Genomic DNA, 22,041 nt, shown 5'->3' on the forward strand with positions numbered 1-22,041 from the left:
GGACTTACGTATGCAAGCTGCTTTGGGGCCTCGGCACTAGAACTCTCTAACAGCAAGTTTTATTACTGCACATCTAGCGTCTGTAATGACACATTGCGTACATAAAAAGGCTTTGTTTTGCATAGACAATGTTCGTATGATGCCTGCTCATGCACACAATGCGAGTGATTTTATATATGCAACACTGTTCCGGACGCTATGCATGCAGTACCAAGACTTGCCAGTACGTTGCATCTTCCCTTCCCATTTTGCACACTGGACTCGAGTCATTAATTGGTCGCAAGGTGCACATTTCGCATTTGTCAATGCTGAAAAACAAACAATTTGCTGTGGTTGTCACTATACAGAGCTGTACTAAATGTAAATATTTTTTTTTACTAATGCAAATACTTCTCTACTGATGCAGGGCGCATTTGGCTTCACTGAACATGGACTTTGACCATGAGACCCTGCAGACTTCACTGGCACACATCAAAGCAGCAGTCTGCAGTGGTGGTGTGCCTATTGCAACACTGGTGGAGATGCTCGTCAACCTTCCAGCATGTGTTAGTGGACCATTCCCGACAACGAGAGAAATTGTAGAGACAGTTGTTCGGCAGTCTCCCTCGGTTCTTTTCGTGGATGCTCACGACAAGGTCCACATTCGCTTAAAATAGTGTGAAAAATCTACAGGAATGATAGAAAAGCACCTACGGTCTGCCTTCAAGAAGCTAGATACCACTACCTGTTTCTACAATGTCAAGGGCCACATGACCCAGGTGATGACCAGCTATGGATTTGCCAAAGTGCAACTTCCCAGAAAAGCAGTCGTTTTTGTGCACAAAGTCTATGTAGAAAATGGAAGATTGGATGGGCCAAACAGGCTTGGCCTGATGGTAGGGGACATCGTTGTCATGGACATAGTAGAGAAAGCAGAGAATGGGACACGCAGCACAGCCACTTTCGACACTGTGCGTGTAAGACTTCTTGAAGCTGCCCCACAGCCTGTGCACAATTCGCGCCCCACCATGGTGGTGCCAAACCATACTGCTTCCGATGCTCTAGACATGTGAAACATAACAACGGTGACAGTCAGCCTGCATGCAATGCAGCTTCCACCTCAACGGTGCCTCATGCAAACAATGAGCAGCTGTCAGACCAGAATGGCATCATTCACTCACTTGATCGCAACAGTGGTATAATTATTTTTGGCAGCTAGCGAAGGTGCATAGAGGGCCTTCTTTTCGAGGAGCAGCGTTTCAGAGATGTTGGTAAGACCCACGGAGACTATGTGTCAAGTATTTCGCGTTGGTAACCAGGTATGCCTCAACGTGCAGTGAAACCATGATCCGAGAAAGAAAGAGAAGTGGGAGGCGACCTCAGTGACCAGAATTTTGTGCAACATGCACAGTGTAGTTCACGAAAATTACGGAGAAGTTCCCAGACCGCTATTGAGGAGCCAAAATCTTGAAACCTCGCTGAAACTCACTGCAACGTCATCAGAGGCATCTGATGCTGGCAACAAGTTGTACATCAGTGCGCAGCATCACTTTTCTTTGAGCAAGCAAGAGAAGTGCCAGGTATCCATGGCCAACACAGACTAACACAGTGCCTCCAGTAATGTCTGTAGTGCACCTAGCACGACTGCAGCTGCAATGAAAAGAGATAAACAAAAAAAGATGCCTTTCACTAATGCCAGGAAGAAATGCACATGCAGCCTTGATCAGTGTGTCAGCGTGGCATTCTTTACGCATAGAAAGCTGTCGAGCTACACAGGTACCCTTCATGCTGAATCTGAAACAATGGGACACGTGAAGTGTCACAAAGATGGCACCATTGTATTGGTACCAGTTGATGTCGTTTACTGCCATGGCAAAAAAATAGAGCATTCCTGCGAGTTGTTGAGGCAATCCGCTCTTGAGGAGCAGACGGACGTCCTTGTCGATGCAGTTGTAGCCGAGCACCTTTTCTGGCTGGCAACTTTAGTGTGGACTGGTGAATGCTTTGCCAGGCCGCACGTAACACGCAATGAAGACATATTTTCTTCCGTCCTTGAATATGTGAGAAACAGGGAGTCCGCAAATGGCAACAGTCTTGTGTCGCTCAGACGCCGACTTTACGCTTGCCAGAGATGTCGTTCCGCCTCTGCATACGACGGCGTGTACACTGGAAGCTGCTGCGAAAGCCGCGTTCAGACAACGGGGCAGCACACTGCTGTCAGACAGGTGCGGGAACCATGCGGCCACCTTACGACAGCGTACCCCTCTTTGGACAATGCCGGCATCGTCCACTCTGATGTTGCGTCATTGGGCTTGCAACCCTGCGCCGTTGTCGAACATGCCCACGGCTCACTTTCTGAAGAACTAGGCTTTACCATCATGGACAACATGGTACATCCTGCTCTTGTCGACGTTGCCAAGCCATGGTAAGCACCTGTTAAGTTGAGAAACAGTTGCCAGGACTTGGAGGTTAAACTTAAACTAAGCTCTAAGTGTGCTGACCACCTGGTTTTTCCACGTGCTCTAGGTCTGCTTTGAGAATTATATTTCATTAGAGTGAAAGTCGCATCGCACATAACTTTGTTGTACCAACATAATTTATAAGCACGTTGCAAAAAGTGCTTAGTCTATAGTCAGAATAGAGTTGTTGCTGTCTTTATTTTACACTTGCCACATATTGATGAAGAGGTTGTAGAAGGCATTTTTTTTGTTTTTGGTAGATGACGGTTCTGGTTTGTACTGAGCGTTGCGAAATATTAAGTACACAGCGATAAAGCTATGAAGCATCTTCTGGGTTGAGATAAACAATGGTTCTTTGGTGGCGGCAAGGCACGGCCTGATCGCCATTCCTCTGTGAACTTTTTTTTTTCACTGAAATAAAGTTGTTTCTCTCTCTCTTATTTATGCACTATTTTGGGGAAGATGAAAGCCTTGAATATATCGAAAATCCTCGAACACAGGGCGTCGCCGAAGCCAACATTCTGACATGTGGTCTACAAGGCGGGAACTGTTGCTGTGAAGAGCGCAAGAATGTTGATCGAAATATATGATGCGGTGACAGCCTCGTGTTTGAGGATTTTTTTTTTCTAGGCCATTCATAGGTACTAACAGTCTGTGTACTTTATCTGCAGCATTGCGGCTGCCTCTAGGATGTTCGAGTTTCAAGGCTCCATCAGTTATGGTTCATCCAATTCCTCAGCTGGGCGACCAGCAGCATGTTCCAACATTCCCGGAAGCAGGCGAATCGAAACATCCCCACCCCACGAAGAATACTCTAATGGTACACTTGGTGAGTGAGTCATAAACTTCAGATGTTCCAAGTGGTGAAATTGCCCATGTTGTCCAGTGAGGCTCGGCAGAACATTGAGGTTTTAAGAGATTAATACTCTTGAACACAGGATCTGAAACCAATCTTTCAATAAATTGTCATGTCTAATTATGTTGCTGCCTTAAAAAAAAAAAGGCCACTCGTAACAGGTGATCAAGAACAAGCTTTCCTAATGGGTTGGAGCATTGGACGACCCACTCGTTACGCTATTCGCATTGTGCGATGCCTGGTTGTTCCTTTAGTGTCCTAAACGCTTTATTACTCGTATTACCGCGATTCCTTTACCAAGATCAAGCCTGCCTGGAGCAAGTTTTTTCATTCCATTCCATTCCACTCGTAACATTGGTTACAGCAGCGCCTCATGTTTCCAGGGTTTTTCATCCTTTTGTTGTATGATGTCGATGGATGTTCTTGCATCTACATTTCCTACTAGTGGCTGCACAAAGTGGCTATAATATGTCTTACCATTCTACCGAAGAAATGAGTGCGGTAGCTCCATCAGTGCATCTCTCTAGATCAGAGGTATGCGGCTTGTGGTAGTATCATGCCGCCTCTGGCATGACGTCGCCTACCCTGCCCTTCTCTTGACACTCCCTATATGAAGGGCGACATAGTATTTTTGACTTCAAATGGGTTTTTACAACGAAAGCTGTTAAGAGATCACAACACAGGTAACGCGCAACACCGTAGTTTGCCGCCGCCACCGGTGTCCGTAACCACTATCGCACAAAATAAAAAAAAAAAACAACTCTGAAGAACAAAGAACACCAACGACACAGTAGGGCTTGAACTCTGGTTTGCAGCGTGCCAGCCCAGTATTTTACCGCTGAGCCACGCTGGTGCTTGGGACTTGTTTGCAAACTTGCTCCAGGCAGGCTTGATCTCGGTAAAGGAATCGCGGTATTACGAGTAATAAAGCGTTTTAGGACACTAAAGGAACAACCAGGCATCGCACAATGCGAATAACGCAACGAGTGGGTCGTCCACTGCTCCAACTCATTAGGAAAGCTTGTTTTTGATCACTTGTTAACTGCCAAGCATACCCACATCAGGCGAAATTCCTCGTCGCCAGCCACTGCACGAACAATTGACACGAAATTCCTTGCAAGTGTTCATCCGATAATGTTCATCGGAAGAATGACAAAGGATAGCATAGTGAATACCTCCCTACTACCCACAAGTTGTGATTATGCATGGCGTAGTGGGTGCCCAGCAAGTGTGCTTGTAGCAGTTACCTAAAGAGTGTTTAGGAAAGGCTCTGAAAGATTGCTGTTTTAGCTTTTGCTGCGACTGTGCTGCGCCTTCTGGCATTTTTTTTTGCGTGTAACCTTTGTTTGTGTATTGTAAACTGGTGACATATGACTAAAGATACACATGATAACATAATCTCTATTCTTTTTTTCTTACAAATAAACGAATGCCTGCCAAGGTTGCAAAAAAATTATGACGTTTCAATTGTTTACTATTATGAGTATTCAGTTGTCTGCAAGAAATGCACGTCCCTCGTTAGGCGGTGTTCCATTGAACCCTGGATTAGATTTCTGTTCCCAGTCTTTACATTTTTGTCAATTTACCAACACAGACACAGTACAGACAGTACAAACACGGTGCAGACACGCTAACACCACGACCCTTTCGTCGAAGCTCCATGAGGCTCTGCAGAGCCCCGCTCTTGACGACCAAACCTGGGCGACCCAGCACGCCCGTGAGGCGGCGTCAAGGCAAGCCCTTGACGTCCCCTCATGGGAGGTTTAGGCCCGGCCACCTAAACCTGCTGGTTTCTTACAATAAAGTTTATTCCTCCTTCTCCTCTTCTTCATCAAGACCCCTCCGGACCTCTTCTTGCATACAGACGAAAGAAGTTGGGCCACGCCTTTATATGCATTGCATGTGAACAAGAGACCTGTCAGGGCTCTCGAAATGTCATAATTTTTTTTCTTTGTAACTTTGGTGAGCATTAAATTGTTTGCAAGAAATGCATGTTTCTCGCCAGAAGGTGTTCCATCGAACCCTGGACTAGATTTCTGTTCCCACTTTTTTATGTTATTGTGAATTTACCGAATTTTGTGCACACCCTCTCCTAATTAGTCATGCGGCCCTCCGCCGTATTGGCTTCAAGTAACTCGGCTCTCTGCCTCAAAAGTTTGACGACCCCTTCTCTACATAGTTTTAAATAATTTAGAGTTAATTTGTAACATTCTGGTTATAGGAAGCGAGAGACAGAAAAATTTGAAATTAACTTTCCTCCTCTTTTTTTCTGTTTCCAGGCGGTGGTGGCGATGTGGAAAGCTGTGAACTCAAGAAAGTGAGTTGCTGGTCTTGACTTTTTACATGCTGGAATCTTACAGCACAGCCATTAAATTAAACTGAAAAGTAATTTTATGTACGAGTCAGGCCTATAAGCACTCTATGCATTTCATTCACATTAACCCTATGTAGGTTCATCAGTATTTTTCGCATGATTGCAGGAAGTATAACATGCTCAGAAGTGTAATTTATGAAGTATAACATGCTTCGAAATAGTATGAAGTAATTCTCACTAAAATATGACCATCCGTTTACAGTAAAATGTGGAATGTAGAGTATTTATGCAATTGTAGGTTGAGCCATTTTATGTTCATTTGAAATCCAAAGTTGGGGGTCGACCTAGAATAGAAAACTAGTTCAATAAAACTTCCTCGTGGGCTAGTTGGTGTTGTATCCCAGACATCATATTTTTTTAGCACAAACAGGAAGAAAAGAGAGAACTAGCTGCGAAGAGAAAACAGTGCACACGGGAAGCGCTAAACATCAACTGGCTTTTTTTTTTCTTGAAAACCACGTAAAAGGCGGAGTACCGAAAGTCTACACCACTGTAACTGGGCACATGTCTGCATGCATAGAAAAAAGAACTTTTTTTAAAATCAAGTTAGTTACAAATTGGCGCCCTATCCTTTCGCATTCCATTTTTCTGTCAATGTGGGTTGCGCCCTTGATATTTCTTCTGCTACAAGCTCACAGCAACAGCCGTTTTTTGGTGGAAGTGTCTGGTGTTGGGCATATTGTTATGTAGCTTGGAAATTCGACGAAATCAGCCTCCATGGACACGTGCACAAGAAAAGTTTTGACGAGCACAAATGCTGGGACTAGCGACGGTTTAATGAAATATTTTGGTGGTATAATTGTTCAGTGCGACCAGTATCAGTGACCATAACTGCTATTGCACACAATGAGAGAGAGAAAAAGAGAAAATACATTTATTTGGCTCTGTGGAAACAATCTGAGCTGTCTATATATCCAGCTCTCTGCTAGTAGCCTCGTTGAGATGGGGAGGTCTAGCCTGTCCGCCATATCTTCCAAACAGCCAAGAGCTAGGATATCATAGTTGGGGTCATTGATGTGTAGCGGGTACCTTCCTGTGGGGTATTTCTCTCCTTCCCAGAGATATAATTTATGTCATGGTGGGGTACCTTCCAACTGTAGTTGTAGCAGTCGTCCTGGGAGATTTTAGAAAGGGCTCTAGCAATGCCATTGCTCCAGCTTTCACAGCGACTGTGCTGCATGCACAGGACAAGCCTGGACTCTATTTTTGTGTGTGTTAAACACTGCTCTTCCCCCCCCCCCCGCCCTCCCACTTTTTTTTTAGGACGAAATGATGCAGTGGCTTTCAGCGGCCATCCGTGAGGGGGTGAGAGGCATCGTGTATGAGGAATTGCATAAGGCATTAGCAGAGGTACTTGAATGCATCTACTTGGTAAACTTGTGTTCTTGATGATGATGAGCATTCCTATCAGTTATCTTTCCTTTCATAATCTAAGATCAGATGTAGAGATGGGTAAATAGTCAATTTGAGTTTCGAAGTGAATGGAGAGTGTGCGGAAAGATTTTGAATAAAATAGTTTGAATACAGCGTGGTATAAAAAAAGTTACGTTTTTGGCATAACCCAACTGATTTTCTCCATACTTTTAAGAATTGGAACGAGGCTGGTGTGAATGCGACTTTTCTGCTTCATAGAATAGTGGAAGCAACATAATAGAAGTAGCATTTGAGGCGCAGTAGGGTGCAAGTTACAAGCAGCAAAATACATTATGTTTCAAAGTTTACTTGACACACACGAGCTCCTGTAAGAAGCTTTTTAAGCTAAGAAAATATTTAATCGAGCTAAAAGCGATATTTTTGTTGGTAAAAACTTTGCTGAAAGTGATACATATGATTTAATTTCGAAGTGCGGCTTCATAACAGCGAGAATTTCCCACTGGACTGGTGGTTTCATTGCACCGCAGGTATGCCTTGCAGTGAAAGAAGTTTTTGTGCAGTGAAGTGTAGTCTGTTTGATCATTGTTAAATTTTGAAGGATTTCAATTTCGTTGAAGCAAATTTAAACACTGCAGTGATTGTTCGAATGTTCAAGGTGCTCGAATATTTAACCATCAGCTGAAAAATTCGGACCTCAGTCTTAATTAGTAGTTGCCAGCTTTGGACTTTTCTTAATTAGTAGTTGCCAGTCTTTATTGGTGTAAAGAATATTATGGCTTCAAGAGCCTGTGGAGTTGTTTCTGGGACTGTTGTTTGGTGTCTAACTTAGCAAAAACTTTGCTCAATGCAGATAACCATCGGTCAGTTGCCTAATGGTGTTGGCCTTGCTGCCCTACGGCACACTCCATGTTCAGCTTTGGCCGATACTGCCGCATCACTGTGAGTATCAGTAGGGTTAAAAAAAAAAAAAGTCAGTCTCAGTTTGATTGCAAAGAGTGCTGAGGCATAGTTATTTTCCTTTTTTATTGCCAAACACTTTTACAAATGAACCTCATTATATTGAAATTTGTATCTCAAGTTAAGGTACCTTTGTCGTGCCCGTTAAATATTGCAAGCACAATGCCACATGTGCTCAGCTTATAGGTAAGAAGTGATTGATTGATATGTGGGGTTTAACGTCCCAAAACCACTCTATGATTATGAGAGACGCCGTAGTGGAGGGCTCCGGAAATTTAGACCACCTGGGGTTCTTTAACGTGCACCCAAATCTGAGCACACGGGCCTACAACATTTCCGCCTCCATCGGAAATGCAGCCGCCGCAGCCGGGATTCGAACCCGCGCCCTGCGGGTCAGCAGCCGAGTACCTTAGCCACTAGACCACCGCGGCGGGGCAAGGTAAGAAGTGTAGTTGTTAGCGTGAATTTACAGCTACTGGTCTGTTGTGGGACGCAATAACTGATTGGCAATGAAAAAAAGCACAGAGAGAGAGATTAAAAGTAGTATAAATTGAAGGAAAAAAAAATTGAGAATGGAAAATGGATTTAGACAGTATTAAATGCTGAAACACAGACATTAAAATGGAGGCTAAACAGAAAAAAAGAAAATGAAAAATAAAAACAAAAATGGAGAAAGAAGGCAGGATGGCCACCTCGGCCCATCTTTGGCATCTGGCACCAGTAGCACGAAGCTGCCTCTATTTTTGCCGATTTGAGCTTTTACATTTAAACTTCATTATAACAATGTTTGCTACGAAAATACTCATATCTGAAAATTTATTGTAAATATTCTTAACACTGCATTCATGACATAAATTTTACATTCACACCTCATTATAACTTGTCACATCTGCGACGAAAATACTTCATTATACTAAAAAATTCGGAATGAATGCCTATTCTTAGCCCTGCGTCTATATGGCAAAGCTATTCGTCCCTTACTTTGTTATAATCAACAATTTGTTATATTTGGGTTCGTTATATTGAGGAATGGGGTGCACACCTTGATTACATCATGCAATAATAACGCTTATAGGCATTCATTACCCTGCAGTAAAGCAGACGCTCCCACTCACTCATCCCCATAGTACTACAGGCATTGGCTGCCTGGGTTAACAAGAAATATAAGGCAGATCAATGCATCTAGGGCTATGTTCCAATTCTCAGCATCGTAGACAGTCTACGCGAACAGCTTAGAGGGGGGCACCAAGCCCGTGCTCTCGGAGAAATGGAACACGTCTGGACGGCTTTTACGTGACAAGAGACCGCCTCGCATCGAGAAGAGAAAGCGAACATAAACAAAAGTTACTGTTGTACTTTTTGGCCTATTTGTGTTGAAATCTAAGAAAAATTAAACGTTACTCACATTGATTGTCTGGAGAAGCGTCTGCCTATGTGCAGACGACCAATCCGGCGAGATCCAATTCACATGAGCCATTTTCCGAGCCGCCAGCTTGTTTGGACTGCAAAGTAGCCTGCATCCTATTTGTCTACGATGCCGTCTTCTCGGAGCTCTCTATTTTGACTGCTACGCGAGCATCGAAATAAGACGTAAGATGGCTGCCGTCAATTTAGCCGTCTACTCGGCTGTCTACAACGAGTATTGGAACACAGCCTAGCTCTACTTTCTCGCGACCGAATTTAATGCAGTAAAAATGGGTTGCAAACGCGCCCCATCTTTAGGCTGTGCCAGGGCAGCACAAACACATTTCAAACCTTCTGTCTCAAGGCGGTAGCAAGTTAAGTTCAAGTCAAGGAGCGTTTCTGAATATGGGGGGTTAAGGCCACAGTGGCACAGAAAAAAAATCAGAGAATTTACATTAAAAATACACACGCACACTTACATTTATTTGACGTTCTGCTCGAGAAAATCGGCGAGTAGGGGCTGCGTTAAAGGTCCCTAGAAATAACAAAAGTAGCGCCATTCGTGTCAGAGTGCAGGCTCCTCCTATCCCTCGTGCATGATAGCCTTGGTAGCGCAAGTGCCATTTTGTCTGTTCTCGGTTGGGCGCTTTCTTCCGCTTTTACGAAGACAATGGCTCACCCTTCCCTGTGTGCCGGGAGGGGGTATGCTCGTGTTCGTAATTTCCTGCTGGATGCTGTAGGGGTGCTGATGCAGCTGCTGAGAAAGGAGGCAAAGGAACGCAGTTGAGACTACTTTAGTTTTTTTAAGGGCTTTAGACTGTGTGAGATATAGATGCCACGTGGCAGTAATTTCAAGAAACAGAAGCGTTTCTGGAACGCCCAGCCATTGGCAGGTAACAGCACCATGTCGTCTCAGTGAACCATAGAAAACACTTGCTTTTTCGTTCATAGCTTCACATAATAACCACTGTGGTTTTTAGAATTACGTATTCATGCGTTTTAGAATTCAAGAAACACTACATAATACTTAAATGTTGATGTCTGCCTAAAATATCCGTAATACTTTTTGATTGACTATGTTCACAAGTATGAACACAGCATGGCCTCAGAGATTGCAGGTGTGCGGCAGGTTTCTCTCCGGCGTCCCAATCATGCAGAGAGTGCGTGTTTCTAGAGGTGGGCATGGTCTGCTCTTTTTTTCGCACGGCGCTCTTTCTTTCGGTCGAAAAGGCTGCTGCGCTGTTGGCAAAGCTTCTATGTGGCGAGAAAAAAAAATGGTTTTGCACTTTCATATAACTTTGTGTTCATTTGGAAATGTCGAGCGAAGGTGTACTAGAGGTGAAGTCAATGCTTCAGGTATATATTCTCAAATCGACTTGCTTTGCTCCAGACATGCGCCGCCCATATTAGAGCGCTTATAATTGCGATACCTCTGCAAGAGATCCAGATGTGCTGGAAACTTAGTGCACTTTGAAGTTTGCAGGCTGTATTGTGGAGAGAACACTTGCAAAGAAAAAAAAATTACAGCGCAATCAACAAGTGAAGTCAGAAGAGTGCCACGCTCTATTCTTGCGGGTTACACTCGATTAAAAGGGTTGCTTGTTATTAATTTTCATGGAGCCAGCACTGCTTATCATTATAACTGCATTTAAAGAATCTTCTTGTCGAGCCGCAGAAGCAGGATACAGAGAGGAGGGTGCAGCCAGTTGCCATGCGTCTAGACTATGTCTAGACTGAATGTCACTGGTTCTGCGATGACTACGGGCTGGTTACAGGCACGCTTTAGTCACTTATGGTCACCCATGCGCCCTGTGAATTTTGGGGTGTTCATCGGATACGTTGGACAATGTAAGAACGAACATCAAAATGCTTTGCTTGTTGTCTATTTCGGCGAATACTTAGTTTTCATTATAGAGACGCCGTTATGCTACATGTTCTACCCGTGGATTTGGATGCAGTCGAGAGTACTGATATTGCTATTGTGCAACCAAAACATAATCAAAGTTCAGATGACGAAAAAGAGACGATCACAACTCGGGCGCCTTCACTGTTAAAACGTGGGGAGTGAATGTAGGTCGGCTAATTGAAGCCTTCTACAATATTCCGGCAAAATTACTTCTCACGTACTTTACTTCAATGACATGAACAGGACACTCACTTACCTAGAGCGTAACTGCACTTCGATTGACCAGCTCAGAAATGTCCGTGCGCGATATAACAGTAAAATTATGAGGCAGGATTAGAGAGCAATAAAATCAAAGACGATAATTAGCCCAGTTTCCCCTAGAGAAGTTTTCAGAAAGGAGGAATGCTAGAATGCCTCTATATTTCTCAAAACGAGGTGTTTAGCAGCGAGCCAAAACGGAGCATAAAGAAAAAAAAAGTAATATTACCACAGACAAATCGATAACTTCTTACAATTACCTGTCAGGCAAATGTTGCAGTTGCCATGCTTTTCCTCGTAAATGAAACCAAAATAAATGCAGTAACAAAAAAAAAAATACTTTCCTTCAGTTCAGCCAGACGATTCTTGCGGCGATTCTCGCTCGTACATGAGGGAAAAAAAAAAAAACGCGCGCGCTGAAATTCCATTTGCTTTGTGGTCTGCCGTGGTGTCCGCCAAAAAATAGTTTTCTTCAGTTCAGCCAGAAGATTCTGGTGGTGATTATTGCTCATACGCGATAGAAAAAAAGAAAGAACATGCGCACACTGGAATCCCATGCGCTCTGATGTCAGCCGCGGTGAACGCCAAGCGCCTGCTATCTTGGAGGCCATGAACACAGCAAGTTGATCAAGCTGGCTAGGCGATAAGAAGGTGCCTAAACTTTCGCTGGGTGACTGAACTGTGCGACTGTACGATTGACAGAAAGACAGACAGGAGCAACATTTTCGCAGAATCCCAAGAAAGCCTGTCGTCTTTGGCACTCTAAGGGGGATGACCAGCGAAGCTGTTCAGCACACCGCGCAGACTTGACACAGAATTTTGAGGCGTAGTTGATCGCATTCCCTGAAACTACACCCATAATGTCTAGTTAGCAACTCCCCCCCCCCCCCCCTCCGAATGTAGCTCATGCTCCCCCTGATGTTTCCCAGTTTCCCACTTGACCAGCGTGGTTGTGTTTTCATGTCTTTGTACTGTTCTCCGTTTCCCAATGGGCGTCGTCTCTTGCCGGGCTTGTTGCATGCCCTTGGCGTTTTGTGCACAGTCATAACTGGTATTTGCTGCACGGTGGGTTTCCTTCTTCATTTTTAGTGGTTAAGCAGTGGAGTTTGCGCAATTCCTGTGGCACAGTCGTTTTTTTTGTTTGTTTGTTTGTGGACAAAAAATATACACGGAATCATAGCCATGTAGCTTCACTGTAAAAAGAAAAAAAAAAGAAAATGGCTTGCAGTGGGACATGGTCATGGCAGCGGGACAGCACTTCGTTTTGTTATTAAATGCAAAACATTTGTTTGTGTGCTGCGGTCGCTTTTAGCATCTGACTTTTGTCAGTTGTCTGTCTCTTGTCAGTTGTGGTTACAACGTTGGGTGTTCTATTTTTAGACTTTACATATGTACTACTGCCATATACAGCTGCCACGTCCATTAAACGTCGCTTGTAGTTAGCTGCCATCCGCTGAGGTTGATTTATGTAGCAAGACTGTGTGCAAGACTACCATCTTCACGAGTGTAAGCGCTACAGATCGGCTTGCCACTTTTGATTTCGCTAACACTCGTGTTGCTGTCGGCATAATGTAAAATATGTGCGACTGTTCAACATTGTGGCTGTGCGTACAGCATTCGTACATGTATTTAGCATCATTCCTTAACTTTTTATTAATGGCAACACAGTTACCTTCTCTCTGCACACTTTGCATAATGTCGATTCCCAAGGTATGTGGGATATGCCGAATTCTTTTATATTTATCTCTTTCAGCACTCGAGGCCCCCTTGGTGCTGGTTTTGCCAACACCTCGTCTAGGGTGCCAGCAACTTGTTCCCGCATGTCTGGAAGGCCAGAAAGAGGGAGAGAGACAGCATATTCGCACTGTAAGTATAAACTACTGAGGGGCATAGTCAGGCATGTAGCCAGAAATGTCTTGCGGAGCTCTTCAACCCTTCTTTGTTTATGTTCACGCGTATGTCTGTCCTTGCGCATATACCTATAGAGAAAATGTAAAAACTTGGAGGTGAAGGGTTGCCTCCCCCAAATGCGCATAGTAGGCAGAGCCTGCGCAGCGGGTTTTCAAGTGACAAAATCAGCCATGTTGTGTCCACCTTGGGAATTCGCACATCTGTAGTTTATCAACGATATTTGTTGGGGTTTTAACGTCCCGAAATCACGATGTGATTATGACAGATGCCGTTGTAGAGGGCCTTGGAGATTACCACCAACTGGGGTTCCTTGATACGCACCTAAATCTGAGTTGCATGGACCTCAGGCATTTTCACCTCCACCGAAAATACGGCTGCTGCGGGCGGGGTTCGATCCCACGACCTTCAGGTCAGAATTCGAAGAGCCATGACCCCTAGACTACCACGGTGGTGGGTGTCTACAGTTCATATACATTAAGGCCAAATTTCTGCTTACCTCGGGGACATGTCCTCATTAAAGGTCTCAACCCATAGTACTTTTTGCAACCTATGGAGTAATCTATTAAGTTTGAAGCTTGTATACCTTCACCCAGTTTTGATAATTTGATAACTTTACTCCTCAACATGGTCACCTTCTTAAAGCTTGATTGATTGATTGATATGCGGGGTGTAACGTCCACAAACCACCATATGATTATGAGAGACGCTGTAGTGGAGGGCTCTGCAAATTTTGACCACCTGGGGTTCTTTAACGTGCACCCAAGTGTGAGCACACGGGCCTCCAGAATTTCTTAAAGCAGCTATTGAATATTTGTTTTCTTTTGAGAAAGAAAAATAACAGTCAGTAATTTATAAAATCAGCATAAATTTAACAGTCTCTTCACTTTATCAATAAAAAGTTGAGCTGTGTGCATAGAAAAGTTTTGGGTGCAAAGAAAACTTCAATATTAAAGTTTGAGCTCGAATTCAAGGAAATACTTTTCGAATAGTCGTTGAATATTTGTTTGGTGATTTTCTAACTCTTTGAAGTGAAATCACAGAAAAAAGTTGCCGAGAATCTCCAAGCACATTCTTATTGGATAGGAACATGGAAGCGTTTCTTTTGGCTACGTTGGTGAGGTACTAGAGGGAATATTGTACCTTGGTTATTTTATCAAGGATGAGGCCAAATTATTCATTTACATAAAACCAATGTGTTGTCACTGCCTTTTACACGTGAAAGAAAAAAAACGACTATTTTCTCCACCTCTCCCCTCTTCAACTTCTGTGGAGACCGAACTGATTTGGCAGGAAATGTCATGCTGCCTTCGAATTCAGAGTTGCTATGCCCTGTCGACGTCACTGTATAAAAAACAACTGAAATCTCGGATGCTGGAAATTTTGGTGCGATTTTTTCATACTTTTTGGTCTGAAACAACGTTAATTGAAGCCTCCCCCCCCCCCCCCCCCCGCCACGTAAGTTCGAACCAGCGCTTTCATGAGTCAATAAACAACGCATTGTAGCAGAACCCTTAAGGCAGCTTTGCCGCAGTACCAGAATGTAATGCATTGAAGCACGAATTAGCAAAAGTACATCTCTATGTTGGAACCAGCGTTTTCTGGAGTCATCAGATTTTTGCGAAACTAGCAGAATCTGAAAAGAAACTTCGCTGAAGCGAGCAACTTCGCGGAAGCCTTCGTTGAAGCGAGCAGTCAATGGGATGGTCGCATGCACGCAGTTTTTCACGCTCACGAAGCCAGCTGTGTTTACGTGAAAACTACTTTGGGTCCCGCCTTGCTCAGCACACACTGTGAAATCGAAACTGCAACTGGGCCGTATAAAGCTACCTCTGAATAATTAATCTCCGTGCTCTCAAGCAAAGTGGCTTTCCAGCCACCACAAGTGGGTCGTTAGCTACTTATCGCAACAGAAAAAACAATGTGCAAATTTTTTGTGTCGGTGCTCAGGCCAGCAACTGTTAAGACTTTCGTATCGCTCTTGAGTTGAGGCTTTGGGGAGAAGGCCACTTGTCGAAACGTTGGTTTCCAGCGGCAACCACTATTCAAGGATTTTGCATCCCTTGAAGCCTCCATCTTCCCCTAAACTTCGGGCTTGTTTGGATATGCCAGATTTTTTACAGCGCAGTTGTTTGCATTTTGAATAGTGTGACTGCCTTGCAGGTTTGTGTGTACCTTACTTGAAGCATCTCATTTTGTTGCTCTTACAGTGATGACGATCATTTGACATAATTTTGGTGTAACAAGACATTGATCAACACTTTTTTGTTGATATTTTCCCGATCAAGACGACTTAAAAAGTGAAGAGAACTCATAGTTAACAAACTTACGGATATGAAGTAAGGAATTACTGGCAACATGTGCTTTGTGTTGTGTGATTCTGGTTACTTCTATTTGAAGAGCTCAGTGTGTGACAGCTGAGACAGTTTGTGCACTGCTCAGACCTTCACAGTGGCACCGATACTTTGCAATAATTTGGGGTAAGTGATTGCCAAGAAATTCAGCGCTCCATTTTAACTTCTTTTCAATGCAAAACTGTGAAAGTTGGCGGCATGTGTTTGAGTGCTTCGAGAAAGAAACCTTGAGCCAAGTTTCAACATGAGTTCAAATCGCGAAGGTTTTATGCTCTACATGGGACACACTATGTGCTGACTGCATGTGATGTACAAGACATCTCATTCCTAATATGCTAATGATTTCTTTCTTCCAATAGTAAAGTAAAGTAAAGTAAAATTAATAGGCACACAGTTCCAAGGATCTGTGCACTACTCTCTTGTCTTCTGGCTGAGAAAACTCTGTAATAACGGTTGTTTTCAGAGGATCTGGTCAAATCCCAAACAAAAAAGATTATTTTTCCGCTGCCGTGGGGGATAGACTGAAGGACATGGTGCAAATTGAGTTACACCAGGAATCGCGAAACGTATGCTGCAATGCCCATTTTTCAATGAATTTCTTAACGGCCTCCTCAGCAGATTCAGGCACTGCAGATAAACAAACGGGTGAATAGGAGGTACTGGTAGGTGCTTGATCCTTCAAGTAGCGGCGTAAATACAAGAGACAAGGATGAACAATGCAACGAACAACATGAGCATTGTCACACAACCATGGTCAACACAATCGCACACTGAACAGGTGCTGTGTATGATAGCTACTTTCCAATTTTCCCACTGAAATTCCCCACTGTTGGCAATGGGGAAAAAATCCTATGAAATTTGGAAAGCTCCCACGTGGTGATAAAACATTTTATCTTGGAAATAATGTGGCAATTCACGGTTTTCACTGCGGTAAGTTTTTTTGAGATGGTTGCCGAAACGGCTAAGACATTTATGATGCAATGACCCAAGACTACCGCCTAAAACATTTGGCTCCCGTGTTTGTGACAGCTCTGTCTACGGATCGCAATTTTTTTAGCCTTGCAGTGCAGTGTTTATGTCGAATGTCAAGGACCATGAATAATCTGACGATTAACGCTGCCTGCAATGTTAATCTTCCCTCGCATCTTTCTTGTCTCTTTTCAGGTGTGGCTGAATAAGAGATGAGGGGCCATATCAAGTTTGGACTGAGTCTTTTAATAGTGAGAACATGTTTCATAAAGTTTCGTACTGCGTGCAGCAAATAAAAGCATGTTTGCTTATTAAGTATACTGTGGTTGGACTGTCTGTGTGTGTGTGTGTCTATCTACAGTCGTCTAGTACAGAGTGCCTCACTCAGTGCGTCTATGTACAGTGTGTTGCATTAAATACTAGCTCAGACGCGCTGGCTATGGTTGAAGTGATTCCAAGCCTGAACACTGACACTAGGAAATGTTTAATTGGTTCAGAAAGTATCGCTAATTAGAGAGCTTAGAATTTTTTTTTTCTCTGACTAGCTGTCACTTTGCGTTGGTGGCACAATTTGCAGTACATACAGTGTGTTGAAACTAATCGAGCACGACTGTACATACGTGTGTTCCAATGACAACATACCTTGTCCGCCTACAGCCAATTAAAATGAACATCAGCCTGGATGCATGTGAAGATTGCTATGTAGCTGCAGTGGAGTTATTAGATTATAAAGATTTAAATTTCGACAAAATGAAGTTTCTTTGGTGTTTCGTTACACTAACTATTGTATTGCGATCGTGTGCTACAGGGGACAAATATGCCCAGGGCAAATATTTGCTAAAAAGCTGAATGCATTTAGCTTGAAAATGTCTTGAAGATAGCTTGAATTGGTAGCAGTTGTGAATGCATGTTATCATTACATGCAAAGCCACTGTCACGATGACTTGTATCCCGTGTAAGTGTAACTATATGTAAGGTTGTGTGAATACGCAAACAACAAAATAAATAAAGCCAACAAACAAGAAGAACCAAGGAATGCATTGGGGAAATTTTTCAATTAGGATTGAATTCTAGAGAATCAAAAATGGCAAAATACAACTGGTCACAGGTTGGGTACGTGCACACATTTTCACCGACTTTAACAAATGGAATTCTGGGCCCCTTCAATTTTTTCGCGTTTCTTTCTCGTTCATGGTGTAAACTTCATTATAACGAAGTTACATCTTACACGAAAATAAGTTTGTTATATTCGAAAATTTGTTATAAAGGTGTATTCCTAACACACTGTATATTGCAAGGCTATTCTTTGTTTGCTTGGTTATAACCAATATTTCGTTATATTGGGGGTTTGTTATATCGAGATTTAAGTGATGTCGACCCAAGTTCCTCCTTTTTTTGCACATGGCAGTCAAGGAGACTTCTGATATTCTACATTAATGAGACTACAGCACCAGTTCCCCTGAAGAAGACAAGTGTCCACAGCAAAGTGAATAGCACGAAGCATTCGGCATTCAAAACTTGCAAAGAGAAAAAACTGTTGTGTGCTTGGATCATCTATTTTACTTTCTGGTGAAGCAATGACACACTTATGTACGACACGAGGTGTGCCTTATATTTCCATTTGAAGGCCACACAAATGAAGGCCTCTATAGTATTTTGCTTTCAAAATTTGCCGCGTGACTTAAGGTATAAAAAATACATACAGCCCTCACCAAGCCCCGTAACAAATTGTAGATGCTGGCAATTGTTTTGTGTTAGAAGATTATTATACCACAGAAATTTTTTCAATCAGTTCATTACGAGCTGAGAAAACCAGCAATTTGAAGCGGCGCGAAACCACCATCTGTGGAAGCGAACTCGAAACCCTTGCCGCCCGCCTTGTGCAGCCTTCGCAAGCCAAACCTCTTCCCTATCCTCTCCGGCATCTGAGAAAACGGTCACCTATGCACGAGGTTGGCGAGCACGCGAGCGGCGTTGTTTTGTTGACCAACGTTATTTCGTGGTCTACCGTCTGTTTCTGTGGGATTGGAGCCTTGATGTAGGCTCGTTCGGAAACACTAGCTTAGGCCCAGTTGAATATATGAGCGTATTGAGTGTTCAAACGTGCAGGACCATTGATTTCGCTTCCAGGGCTAGCATCTGCTCGATGTGTTAAGCGCGGGGACATTATAACATGCAAAACGCAGGCATATTGGCCCCACATCTCATCGCAATCCACGGGGAAAAAATGAAAAAGACGTGCACATTTCCTTTTTGTGTATCATTATTTATTTCAAGTTTTATTCAGGTATTCAAGCAACAAATTATACACACTACACAAGTTGTGTGAAATAATTTTTGCCCTCTCAAATGCTACTGCTGGCGATGTCGGAGCACGGTCATCTACGTGGAGGACCGACATCGCATCACTACCGTCTACGTACGACAATTCCTACGTCTACATCATGCCCTCATTCTCTGGGTGCGTGCCAGCAAAAGGAAGGCTAAGCAGCGGTCATCTTGAAATTTGACCCATTCCCATGGCACGTAGTGTTGCAAATTTTGGCAGATGTGATCGTGAACGCCCCATGTGTGCATTGCGCTCATCAGCTCAAAATCATCGAACCTAATGAGGGGCCCTTTAAAAATGCTATGGACAGGCCCTGGCCAGCGGAAAGGTATAATGATTCTGGGGCTTGCTTTTGGATACTTGGTGGTGTTCATGAGGTCAGAGGTGCAATAAGGAATAGATGTATGTCAAAGGACTGGAACGCCTCGCATTGGGCTCTCACGGGAAGATGACAAATAAGGCTGTAAAGTGCTATATGCGAAGGCAGCTAGGAGCGAAATAGGGTTCGAAGGGAAGCGAAGAAAGATGAGAGCAGACTGGCCAAGAAAGTGTTCTGCTACTTGTATAGGAAGAGCGTTGGCCCACTGTGGAGAAAAAGAACGTTTAGGATGCTCACAAGTAAACATACAGCTGTCATTGTGAGTGATATGGCAACGAAAAGTGTCAAGCGAAAAGTCGGAGGCAGAGAGGACTTACTGTATGGCAGCGATGGAGAAAAAATCGGCTGAAAGGGCAATAACGAACTATGGAGGGAGGCATTTTATGATAATTCACAGGGATGCACTTTACTGTTAGAAGTAAAATTGGATTGCCTTAGTTAAGTTGAATAAACTTTATTTGTCCCCAGGGACACATCGCTCGAGGAACATCTTTTGAGGTCCTTGACGACGGCCCTGGCCCGCTGGATTGCTTTAGGACAACTGATTATAAAACAAGATTCATTAAAGAAGCCCAACGATGCACATGTTGTGAGAGAAAGAAACGGCAGAGCGAGTTCTGATTGAATGTGGAGATATCCAACGAGGCGCACGTTTCGGTATGAGCCTTGGGTTTTAGGGACAACAATAGAAATCCAAACATGCCTACAATAGAAATGACAAAAATAATTAATGGGAAAATAAGGACATTCTGCCGTAAAAGGCAGAGAACTAGGCTGTGAATTGACATTTTTTTTTTTGCTGTAGTAAGATAGATTAAAGTAGAAGCACTGTTGGCCAGCATATAGAAAAATTTTTTTGTTTAATCTGTAGAGTCTTGTGGCAAACATGTCACTATTTTGTGTGGTCATACTAGAGAGTTTTTTCAGTGCACAAAGATAGAAAAAAGGACAGAGCAGACAGAAAGAGCGCTGACTTCCAACGAACTTTATTTCACAAAGTGGCAAAACATATGTGTCGAAAAGGAAGATAAAAACAGGAAGATTGAGGACCCTTCACACGTGCTTTGATGCTGATATAATAATTAGACTCATCTTTTTTTTTCCTGTTTTTAGTAGTCTTTTTCAACACAGATTTTGCCACCTTGCAAAATGAAGTTTATTAGAAGTCAGCGTTTTTTCTGCCTACTCTGTCCTGTTACAAAGGGGATGCATATAATATGCACAAATAGGTGAGATACCGAAAGTGGCGAACATTTTCTGGATGCGCCGTGGGGTGGAGCGTCTATATGTAAATTGTTTTTCTTACACAGTGTAGGCAGACTTCAGACGAGAGCATATTCCAGCCTCTTCACTTACCGTCATTGCTCCGACATTTCAGGGTTTTGTCCGTACTGCTACGATCACAGTGATTTTAGCCACATGCTGTGGAGGCGTGCCTCTTTAGAGAGAACACCTCAAGAGTTCTCCAAAAGTGACTTTCGTTTCATGCTCAAGAGCCCGATCATCCTACGTACGACTACTCAAGGCTGTCCGGAAATCCCACAACGCAGCAGTGAGGCTAGGCCTTCCCGTCCCTACGTGGGAGTGGCAAGCGATCCTGCCCCTATAAAAAGGGGTTGGATTCGTTCAGGACCTCAGTAAAGATGTCTGTCTGTCTGTCTATGTATATAATTCGGCTGGTAATCTCGCCGTGATGTAAAAACATTTAATAAATGTAGACGTGTTCGTTTGTGGTACGACCAAGTAGTTGTGTCCGTACCCCAGAACACAAGCAAAACAAAAAATTTCGTGGGCAGTTCACCCCACCCCCCGTTACGCCAGGGCAACCTGCGCTGAACTTACATGCAATCAACCTAGCTACTACTGAACACTGAGGGACAAGGAATCATATATGTAAACGAAAAATCTTGTTTTATGTTTATAACTACTAAACCTCCACTGACTTAACGATCTCACCCAAAAATCAACGTTAATTATGTCGAAAACAGAAAAAAGCAGCCCAAAAGGAACGTAGCAAAAGCAAAAAACCTTACAGGACGAGCGCTGACTAACATTCTGCCTAACAAACTAGCATGCAACGTAATGTTTATAAATAATGTCTCTAAAACAAGTTCTATAAGCGTTGATGCTTACAAAATGGGCGACTGCTAGGTCCGCGGGGGGGGGGCAACCCTTCACCTTTTTTCGGAATTCTCACGCACACTCTTGTTTCATACCAGTACTTGGCATAACCAAGGGGTGGCACTTCCCCCCTGAAAAAAATTTCAGTGTACGAAATGAGAGAAGCCCACTGCACACTGTTTCTCAGGACCACAAATAAAGTTTCTCCTTCCATTCAACCACGTTTCATAGCCTGGCTGGATTGGGAGGAGGAATTTTAACACCATATGAAAATTTTAAATTTAGCATGTATCATGAATTCAGGGTGTCCCTATTATCACACAGCAAGATTTAAAAAATAGTAATAATGGCGTTACGTAGACCAGACTTATCATTGTTCCCAGTATAGTGTAGTAATCACTAATAGTTTTTTTG

General features: G+C 43.3%; 1 protein-coding gene and 1 long non-coding RNA gene across 3 annotated transcripts in view; one reads left to right on the top strand and one right to left on the bottom strand.

Moving 5' to 3' along the window:
* LOC142771600 (uncharacterized) overlaps positions 1–22,041 on the bottom strand; it is a 56,299-nt gene that overhangs the window by 7,948 nt on the left and 26,310 nt on the right. The window lies entirely within an intron of this gene.
* Positions 286–14,876, top strand: LOC142771598 (uncharacterized). 2 transcript variants are annotated; one of them, XM_075873296.1, is made up of 5 exons: positions 286–2,404; positions 3,110–3,267; positions 5,574–5,611; positions 7,893–7,981; positions 13,321–14,876. In XM_075873296.1, exons 1-5 carry the CDS (start codon positions 1,635–1,637, stop codon positions 13,550–13,552), a joined length of 1,287 nt encoding a protein of 428 aa, XP_075729411.1. In that variant the 5' UTR covers positions 286–1,634; the 3' UTR covers positions 13,553–14,876. The 2 variants fall into 2 exon arrangements, with proteins under 2 accessions (XP_075729411.1, XP_075729412.1); XM_075873297.1 differs by lacking the exon at positions 13,321–14,876 and having other exon boundaries at positions 7,893–8,171.

The sequence above is a fragment of the Rhipicephalus microplus genome, chromosome 9 (assembly GCF_043290135.1).
Source record: "Rhipicephalus microplus isolate Deutch F79 chromosome 9, USDA_Rmic, whole genome shotgun sequence".
NCBI lineage: Eukaryota > Metazoa > Arthropoda > Arachnida > Ixodida > Ixodidae > Rhipicephalus > Rhipicephalus microplus.